Below are 11,285 nucleotides of genomic sequence, written 5' to 3'. Positions count from 1 at the left end.
TGCCCTAGGTATCGATGGCCGAGAAGAGATGTCCGGTATAGACCTGCTTCCTTACGCCATGTGTTCCTGCTGCATCCTCGCCGCCATTTGCTCCACTTGGTGCTGGCGGCGGAGCGGCAGGGCGGGGAGCGGAGGGGGGCCTATTCAGTGGAGGGCCGCGCTAATGGCCTTGCGGGACCCCAGAATGAGGCTGGCGGGACCTTTGGCATTCTTCATCGGGTTGGAGCAGGGGTTTTTGTACGCGCATTTCTTACAGGTATTTCTTTTCGTTTAGCATAAATATATTTTTTTTGAATACGAGTACTAATACACAATTACATTATTGCACACGTTCCGTGTTAACTCGGGACTCTTTTTTACTAGAATGCATATGTATTCGATTATTTGTAAATATTGATCTGTCGATTATAGTTTTACAATAGTGATGCTGATGTCATCTAGGTTATTAGTTTTTTTACCACCTTTCCTCTCATTACTTCATAATTAGGTTTACGTATTTTTATTCTCCGTTTTGTGGTCATGGACAACGCTTTTGCCAACCATGCAAGAGATTGCGGGTTCGATTGTTGACATGACATGAAACAATTTACTAAAAAGGTGTTTTTACACTGCAATATTTCCCTGCCGTATTGTACTATCATATCACCTTCTTGTTACAAGCACGCTTTAATTTCTCTTTTCTTTGTTTGTTGATTATGTTTTTCATCAATTTTCATGCGTCTTTTTAGTGGTACGTGGTTTGCGTCGCTGGTGGTTCCCAAGTATGGAAAGCTCTTGCTGGAGCGGCGGTGCTCAGGGCACTGGTTGCTGCAACCCTCAGCATGTTACTTGCCCACGGAAGGAGAAGACTTGTTGCAGGTTTGTGTGCCATTTTTCTTAAAAACTCGCCTCTACAAACCGTTTATTTGCGAGTTTTTGCACTGCAAAAATAAGAAGTATAGTCAATTTTATAAACATCCTATCTTAGCCTCAACTTATTAATTTTAAGATGGGTTTTTCTACTAATCAATTAAATTATAACAAAATTTTAGACTCTCTTAAATTAACTAAATTGCAAGAACGAAGAACATCGACCGATCTTATGACTTTATATAAAATAATAAAACCAATGTTTGATACCCCTGATCTACTGAAATTGATTTCATTCTATGTACCACCTAGATTAAGCAGAACATCTACAATATTTTATTGTCAAAATTCTCGAACGGTAGCTCAATATAACTCACCTATTGTTAGATTACAGAATACCGGGAATGAATATGCATCACATTTTGATATATTTAGTTTATCTCTGCCTAACTTAAAAAATAAAGTGACCAACATATTTTTATCAAAAAGAGGAAATCATCTTCAGAAGATTGGATTGGAATAGTTATAATTTGATTGATTAATTTATTTTGTTATTGTATAATTTCTTTAAAATATATGTGTATTCCAAGTAATTAATAATGTGTACAGTACGAGTATATTAATATTTCATACTCGATTATTTTTTTTAAATCTTTTTATTTTTAAGCACTCTTTATACCACATATATGTTAATGGCAGAAATGCCGTATATAAATAAATAAACACATTTTGCTGGATTTGATATTTTAAAAGGTTGTTCAATTTTTTTGCATAAAATAATATCGATAACCAGAGAATCACTTAGAAATACGCTTAAAGAAATCAATTTATTGACAGTCACATGTCAATATATTTATGAAAACTTGATCTATGGATACAAAAATATTAATGATTTTAAGAGAAACATAAATTTCTATAGGTTCAACACGAGAAATAAAGATGAGCTAGTTGTGCCTATTGCTAGACTTAAAAAAGAATATTTTTTTTACCTCAAACTGCATACGATTCTAAAACAGGGTACCCCTTGAAATTCAGGCTTTGCCTACAATTTTTTAACAGATTTTGTCAAGCATAGGCTGTTTGGAAAGAGCTACTGTAGAGTCGAAAAATATTTGCAGGACTAGCTAGGCATTTAATGATTTTAGTTGGTTGACTAAAATTGTGATTTCGATTTGAATTTATTCGTTTGATGAGTTAATTTACTAATTATTATTTTTTTTTTTTTTAACATTTTCTGCAATAACTTTGTGTATCATTTTAAATTAAATTTGGAGAAATAAACTTATACTTTGTTTTTAGATACACTCACTTTATTTTTACCAACTAGTTTCGGTAACCAACTGTTACCTTCTACAGGGTATTTTTATAACTAAACATACATAAAAAAACAGTGAACAAATTAGTGGGTGTCGATAAAAATAAGGGAGGGGGTAATTGTGTTTAAGGGGGGGGGGGGGGTAGGAAGGGAAGAGGGAAATTGCGTTCAGGGTAGAGTTCGCGTTTACAGGAAAAATATTAAAAATGGGACTATGACTTAAGTTTAATTGATTATTAATTTTGTCTAAGTTCTGTTTTACCGCTTTTTTTATTTCTAAATTTTCAAAAAGATTAATTAGTGTATTTTTATTATTTAAATGCAATATTTCAATTCCATTTTCAAAATTAAAAGAATGATTATTTCTTATAATATGGTCAGCAAATTCAGAAAAAATATTGTTATTGAGACATCTCATATGCTCCTTGATTCTTATGTTAAATGAACGCGATGTTTTTCCTATATAAAAGGATCTGCAATCATGGCAAGTTAATCCAACCCAATAACCAATCTCACATAAGCACTCCGCATTCCATTCTATGATTCACCGTTTAGTGAATATTCCCATGTCAAAAAATAATTTTCTGATTGAACTTAACACAATAAAAACAACTGCATTGAATAATGGGTATAACCCAAATATAATAGATAATATTTTAACAAAAAAATAAAAACAAAAACTTAATAATAAATACCTTTATTCAAGCAAAATAGATTTGAATGACAATAGACGGTGGAGGAGATTTTTATATATTGATAACCTAAGCAACCAAATTCTTAAGGACTTGCCTAGTGACATAAGACCGGCATTCTACACAAATAATAATTTAGGAAATTATATAAAAAATACTAAAGATATAACAAATCGTCGCTGCGCCTGCAAAATCCGCTATGTAAAAAAACACAACTTTTCAGGAGAAGGTAAAAACTGATTTACTCAACGGTGTCTCGCATTTCTTAAAAAGCAAATAAACAAAAAATTAGAGCTTTACGTCGGATTTAGCATAATGATGTTTTATAAAATGATATTTTAATATTGAAGCCTTAGTGAATATTTTTGTGGCTGAAAGGCACATAGCTGGTTTAATTTCAGTCTTAAAATCCGTTTTGTAGTAGAGGCAGCACATAGCGGATTTTAATGAACGCGTATTTTCGACATAGCGGGTTTTACAAATGGGTAATGATTGGTTTTTTTATTGTTAAATTATATTTTGAACTTATGCGTAAGACATATTTAACCAAGCCAATAGTCTGTTTTGAACAAACCTTTATCTTCACCAGCCAAAAGTTGATATACCTAACTAAATTGTTATAGAGTAAAGGAGAAATAAACATTTGCAGAATAAGATAGATAGATAAATAATCAAACAAAATGTTTTATACATGATGTTCAAGTAACTAATTACCCAAAAAAAAAGCAGCCACAAAAAAAATAAATTATAAACATGTTGAAAGTAAAAAACAAAATAGAAACTACAAATCAAACATTATTCTTATACATTCGTAATAATTAATACCGTAATAATGATGTTACATTTTGATAAAATAAATTAACCTCTCAATGCAGTATTTTAATAAACAATAATTACGACTTCCTACTAGTAAAATCATAATTTTTCTTAAAACTGTTGAGATCTTTGAAATACAAAGATAGTACCCATAATTTAAAAAATCAGTATTTGAGATTATCGTTAAAGAAGTGATAGATAGTCTAGATGCATACCTACTAATTAATTAAAAGATTGTAATTGCCCTGTGTACAATGGTAGCGGTATTGCATATAAATCTTGCCTCCTTCTTTGGGGCAGTAGTGTTCAGTTATCAATAATTTCCTCGTAGTTGTACAGCAACCCTCTAATCTGTGTTACAGTAGGATCTCCAACTTTTTTGCCTGGTCGTATTGTGCAGTAATAAGTGGAGAGTGTGTCGTAAGCCATGAAAAGTTATAATCTTTATGCTTAATAATGTTCGGTTTGGATGGTCTAGCTTTTATGCGGTCAACGTAATATGAAGAGGAGTACACTGTTTTTCTAAGGTCGAATGGACGCTATCTACCTCAATCATCGTGTGCCCCTTTTCTAAAATAAGTTGCACCAACGCACTGCGTCTGCCAGAGAACTGCAGAGGACTTTATTTTTGGTTTGGTGAGCGCAGCCGTCCGATAAGAGATTGTTGTAAATCCCTTATGAATTTCTCTTTCTATAAAGTCTATGATGCAATAAATACACTCATTCGCTGTAACACCTCTATTACCTTCACGCCAAACGTACGGAAAAACATATTTCGTATTATTTTCATAGATTGTAAAATTATGTAAGGTAATAATATTGAGCAGAAACTAAACGTTTTGGACAAAGCTGTGTGCTCTAAAGATCCATTGTTGCAACTAAATGATGGTCAGTGCAAGATGCAATAGCCAGTTTCTTTGCATCTCTTGCCTCATTTATCTTACTTGAGTGAAGTTGATATCCTTCGTTTCTTAATTCTTCTTTCTTGTAGGATACACATAATATGTCGCATTGATCTTTGCGTGGTTTAAATATTGATATTTAAACCACGAAAAGATTTGGAGGGGAGTTTTGCCTTTCTCTGCACACCAGAACGTATAAACTGTATGCATTTCTGATTACGATTTAAATTTATCCTCCATGTATGTTCTCGAACTAGTTGAGTGGCAATAATGGCTCAAAACTTTAGGCAATTGAAAGATCTAACTTTCAGTATTATATCTTTAGTCTGTGGATCTAACCACTGTTTCACAGACTTGGATTAAAAAGTGCTGGGACTATTTCGTATTATAGCTATTTGAGTCTAATGACCGTTATCTATCTGTTTAGATGATATTCATTGGGTAAATGTATCTTTCGTGATGTCCAGAGTAGTGTCAACAAAATCTCCGCATACTCTTACTTTTTTACCATTGAACGTGGGTAAGAAGCAGTCGACTCCAATTTGGCGTTTCAAAGCACTGATATCATTTGATTGTTGTCGCCTCTTGATTATTTTTCTGATATTCACGAGCCCAAAAATATGGGTTTTTTTAGCTTCTCAAGGTTGACAAGCTCCAAAAATATTTGAACACATTTTGGCGAGCTTGCTCAGTAACTAACCCGCATAGAAAATATCTATTAGATATTATATTCAAACCATGATAATTGCACGATGTTTCTCTTATTTTTCTTTGCACTCTTTTGACGAAAATTGTATGCCCACTAACTGTTTTAATACCGTTTATTTTTTTTCCCAGGACTCTTAATATTTTATTCACTTTTCGCTTATCCTCTGTGTTTGGTTCCTTTAGTCAACAGATCATCGTCGGAGTTGCAGTTAGAATCAGCACATTCAAACTGTTCCGTTTCGTGGTTCAATAAATCTATAATTACATGTTCCCAGTTTATCTGCACTACTTTTCTCATCTGAATTTGAATCTTTTAAACAGTCCCTTTTCAGGGTTGAGAATAAGTTTTGTACCATCGACATCATTATCATAGACGAGAGTACAATTGGAGATGAATTCTCCGAGTTTTTCTCCAAAACTATTTAATTATTGTGTTAATTATGTGACACGTTCGGATTCATATTTTCGACATCATGGAAATCAGTAAAATTGGTAGTATTAATGCTAAGGGGGATTGGTATATCAATAAGTGATTGTTGTGTATCAACAGTGGTGGTGTGACTATTGCTGTTTGCTTGATTTTCTTGAAGTTCAGCATGATGATGATCGTTCAGAACCGTGTTCACTAATCGCTGAGCTCTAGAGGATCTAAATTTAGGTGCAGACAGGTATGTTACCTATTGTAACCAAAACAACAAACTATTAGTTCATTTATAAGCTTCAAACTAATGGATACATAATTGTCAATTATAAATGCCCCAAATACAAAAAAGTATTAAAATACTTATAAGTTTATGATCAGGCACATCATTTAAAACAAAATCAAGGAAAATGTAAAATAATTAAGATTACTTTTAAAAATCATTTAATGATTGATATGCACATAATATTTCAGTTGATGTTTAAAAAATGTTTAAGCTAGACGAAAAATTGTATTCGATAGCTTAACAAAATTTACAAACAATAAACGTAACTTCCACAGTTTTTTAAGGTAAATATTGTACTTAACAGCCAATTATTATTTTCTAATTATATGATAAAAAATAAAATCCGCAATTTTATATGCACCTATCCATGGTTTAAGCCAAAAGTTAAAGTTATTATTACCACATAATATATCTGCAAAAGTTATTTATTCATGTATAAATGCACATCATACTATAAAAACACAAGTATTCTTAGGTAAACATTATAAAATACATTTTTAAAAGTTCTAAAAGGTTATTGTAATGTCTTTAATATGAGATAGTTGAACGAAAAAAAAAACTTTTATATTACTTACCGGGCTGTTGAAGTAAAAACTAATTAATTACACTATTCTTAATAGCTTAAATATGTTTTGTTGTATGTGCTACGAGTCACAAGTCACAACAAGACTGGCAAAAAGAGCGTTCTGAGGGAAGAGTAGGTGCAAACTCCGTTATGTGCCATTAATGGGCGCAATAGTAAGTTTTCCCCTTTAGTTAAAAATGCGATATGTGAACGGAGTCTTCATAGTGTATTTTGAAAGCCATTTTTCAAGTGAAAACACATAGCTTATTTTGCATTTTTCTAAACTAGCTTTAAAATAAAAAAAAGGGTTTCATAGGCCGATCCGTCTCTTCTTGTTACATGGCAGGGCGGAAAAAACCGAAATTTGCAAAAAAAACGTTTTACGGATTTTGCAGGCGCAACGACGAAATAAATTAGATAAATCAGGGGTGTATAAATTAACTCAAAAAAAACTCAGGTCTTCTCTCCAACAGGGGTGCATTTTTTTCATGTGTGCGATTTAAAAAAAAACGTTTTAATTGTCAGTTGATACTATTTACACAAAAAACAATATCCTTAATTTTTTTTTGTATTTGCATTCTCGTCAAATGCAACCCTGGTAGGTTCGATAAAAAAAAAGATTTATGGTTTAATTTGATTTTTTTAAAGATTCGAATGAAAATTTTAATACCTACGAACACGCGCAGCGCAAAGATCCACATTTCGCTGAAAACCTCGCGTGAATCGGTTAAGCCGTTTAGGAGGTGTTCAGTGACATCACACGTACAGAATAATTATATATATAAAGATGTAAATTAAATAGAAAAATCTGTGCTTCCCGGGTACGTAGGTACATTTCGTTTAGTTACAACAGTGTGTCAACTCCGAAAATGTTTTGACTCAGTAAATATTTTCTCTTTATTTGTACCGGAAATGCGATAAGCTTTGTTTATTTCAAATTAAATAGCATGAATAAATGCAATCGCGATATGTTGTTGATAAATACGTTTAATAACAAAATTATATTCAATAAGTGTCATTTTATTGTAAGAAATTTGTCGATAACAATTGCAGTGTCTATTTGTTTTATCCACAATTTGTTTGACAAACAATACCGCTTAGATTGATATTAATTGAATATTGTTCCGCGATCTGTTCAAATAAAAATAAACAAATTGCATAAAAATGGACCCTTATGGTACATTCGATCTCGATTCTTGGTCTCGGAAGATGATCATGAACACTTGACAAACTTACTACCTACCATCGATACATATTTTTATGAAAACTGTTTTTATCCTACAATGCCCAATGTAGGCGATCTGCTACATACCGATAATCGATGTATAAAAGTGATTTCAAACATGTTTATCACTCGAGGACTAGTTTATTATATTGTATACATACTAGATATCAAAATGTATTTTTAAAAGTCGCCACCAGGGGAAAAAATCACGATAAAATTTTAAACAAAAAGTCAGTTGCTTGTATTCTGCCAAAAGTTCAATTTAGCTAAAGTTCAAAAGGTGATTTATTTCAACAGTGTTTGAGTATGTCCAAATGCTTGCAGACTGGCTGGATTTCATCCCTAGGGAGTTATTCATGTTAAAATTTATTTCAACAGAGAGAAAACATTTTTGAGAAGGGAATATGGAAGTCTAGGCATTTACAGGGCTTATGATCTTTTACTTCCCAAAAGTCGACAGATGGAAGAGTTGAGGAAATGTGGATGTTCAAACATGGGCAGAATGGTGAATGTTACACAGTGTGTAAAGTGGCCACTTAAATCAGCCAATGACAGGTCATAAGCCCTGTGAATGCCTAGACTTCCATATTCTCTTCTCAAAAGTGATTTATTTGTTTTTTTTTTTTTAAGATTTGAAGTTCTAATTGTTTCCGCAACTTTCATTAATATATAAAAAAAAAATTCATAAGAATCGTAATTTCTTGTTTTCCCTACATTATTTTTTTAAAACTTTATATGCCCAATGCTCCGTATTGTCCAGATAAACTAAAATATAAAATTAAAACTGAAAAAAAATAATCTCCTTTTTTCATTATTTTTCCTAGTATTTGCACAAAAAACATTCAAAAAAATACGGTTTAATTTAGAATTAGAAAAATTGGATATTGAAGGGTTAAACAAAAAACAATATTTGCGTTCTTATAAATTAGCCTAATATTTAAATTTTGGGGCGCTTTCAAAAAGCTGTATATAACTCACTCTGATCCACGGATTACAACCCGATTTGAAATCTAAATATTGTCAAAATTTTATTCGACCTCACGCTTTTGACTGCAAGACGTTTGTCATTATAGCTTCAGTGTATGAATGTCATCAATCATCAAATTTCTTCATATTTAAATTTGGTAAATATGGTCTATTATTTCAACCAAGTTTTTTAATACATTTTAAATTTAAGAAATCACAAACGTATTTTTTATATTTTTTTACCTCTTTTCTCCGTATATCAGGGGCCGGGAGGGGTTGGGTAAATGATGGATATTGGTCGGAGATTAAGGGGGTCGGTTATGGGATCTAGCAGGCCGAGGCCTGCGATTGAAGGGTTGGAATTTCGGTGCAGAGATTGGAAGAACTTTGTAGCTAGTTTTTTTATGTAAGTGTTGAGTGTTGCGTATTCGTGTCCCGGTGTGTGATTTTTTTATTTTTTTTTATTTACTTAAGTTAGTTAATATTACATTGTATATTAACTAATATATTTACAATTATAACAAATACTTATTAAATATTTCTTACATAACTACATTATTACAATAAACATAACTTTTTTTTTTTAAATCCGTAAGTTTTCTTTCATTCTTCATACTTTCAGGCATCTCATCATACAGTTTTAACCCTTTATACATTAAGAAAATCTTTTTTGAAATTTTCTTATGTATATATTCAAAGTGTGATGTTAAATTTAATCTGGAGTCAAGAATAATTCCTAAGTATTTCATTTCATCAACCCTTTCAATAATTTTACCATCAATATTTACATTAATTGTTATGCCATGTGCTTTATTACCTATTTCCATATATTTTGTTTTACTATTATTTAATTTCAATATATTTATCTTTAGCCATGACGATATGTTCTGTAGATCTTCATTCAATTTATTAATTGAGTCTTCATAGTTTTCTCCCGCTATATATATAAGGGTATCATCTGCGATTGTGTTTCTGACAAACCACGGGGCTTGTAGAATGATTCGTAGAGTTTTGTTTTGGAAAGACTGTAGTTTATGTATCTTTTACTGTCTTAGAACGGTATAAATAACCCTAGTCAGATAGTCACAGCAACTTTTTATAAATTATGATTTTACGTATACAATATGAAAATAAATCATATATAATCATTTGCGTCAGGATTCTAGACGGAACTTATATTTCACCAATGAGAAAGTAGATTGCATGCCCGCGGGTCTGGTGTGTCACGCGTCACGCGTCACGCGTCACGCGTCACGCTTACTTCCTGTTAGCGCATTATTTGTATTTTACAGATTTAATGTGAATTACAGGTGTACACCGGTGTCCCACACTTACTTGTTGCTATTACATATTTTGTATCTTAAAGGGTTAATGTAAATTGCAGGTGTGGGACTGGTGTGGCACGCTTGCTTGCTGCTGGCGCTGGTGGCGTGGAGGGCGGCGCGCTCCGACCTGCAACTGCCGCCCGTAATGGCGGCAGCTTGGGCCGGCTGTGGGGCCGTGTGGGACCTGCTTCTACCGAGTGAGTACCAATGATGGATATTTTTACTCGAAATTAAGACCAAAACTGACGTTAAAAATACGTTGAAAAGCCAGTGGGATTTTATTAATTTATTAAAAAGAAAAGTAATTTTACCAAATATCCCATACTTTAATATGTATGATTTTTTATTTAAAAGCTTCGCTGGTCTTAATTTAAACCTTTTCTTTAATATGTAATTTAATCAATGTTGACTTTATGTTTCTGTAAAATAAATAAATAGTCCCTGGATGGGTACCTGAAGCGTAAGACCGATCATCTTCCCTTCAGGTAACAAAAAAATTACCAAGATACGCTGCAATTGGTGCACCGTTAGTTGCAAAAAGGGATATTGATGATGAAAAAAAAACCACTGAACTTCCTTTTTAATAAATAAACCAGCCAACAACAGGTCATAAGCCCTGAAAACGCCTTCTGACGAGAGATGAGATTGATGATAAATAAAAGAAATTACGTTTTTCCCTTCCAGCATTGGTTGACGAGCCCATTCCGGGGGGCCGAGCCTCCCTCGCCCTGTCGCTCCGCGCGCTGGGGCTCTCCCTCGCCATGGGGGCCCGGGCCTTCCTGTGCGCGCGGTGGGCCCTGCGAGCCCTCTTCCTGGCGCTCCCAGCCGCGGCCCTGCCCCTGCTGTTCGCCCCCGACGAGTGAAGCTAGCGGGGCCGCCGAAACGCAGGAACAAATCATCAAATAAGGAAGAAATGTTTTGTTTTTTTTTAAGAACATATCTTGATTTCGTTATTAGAAAATATACGTTAATAATTCAAAATGTTTTGAGGATGGCATTTAAAACCAAAAATAAATACTGCATTTGTTCTTCGAGAGATTTTATCAAGATAATGTTTCGAGTATGTCCTAATGTTTATTGACAGGCTTTTTTGAGAAGGGGGTATAGAAGTCTAAGCATTTACGTGGCTTATGATCTGTCATTAGCTGGTTTAAGTGGCCACTACACACCGTGTAACATTCACCATTCTGCCCGAACATCCACGTTTCCTCAACT

General features: G+C 33.2%; 1 protein-coding gene across 1 annotated transcript; it reads left to right on the top strand.

The window, feature by feature from the left end:
- Positions 1–28: 28 nt before the first annotated feature.
- Positions 29–10,933, top strand: LOC148271163 (N-acetylglucosamine transporter UNC93A). Its single transcript, XM_088241763.1, has 4 exons — positions 29–256; positions 729–858; positions 10,130–10,267; positions 10,755–10,933. The coding sequence occupies exons 1-4, from the start codon at positions 29–31 to the stop codon at positions 10,931–10,933; spliced, it is 675 nt and encodes a 224-aa protein (XP_088097889.1).
- Positions 10,934–11,285: the final 352 nt, after the last annotated feature.

This window comes from Micrasema longulum, unplaced genomic scaffold, assembly GCF_059751315.1.
Source record: "Micrasema longulum isolate JH-2025_06_02 unplaced genomic scaffold, ASM5975131v1 h1tg003056l, whole genome shotgun sequence".
In the NCBI taxonomy this organism is placed as follows: Eukaryota; Metazoa; Arthropoda; class Insecta; order Trichoptera; family Brachycentridae; genus Micrasema; species Micrasema longulum.
This window is presented reverse-complemented; position numbering and strand designations above follow the sequence as displayed.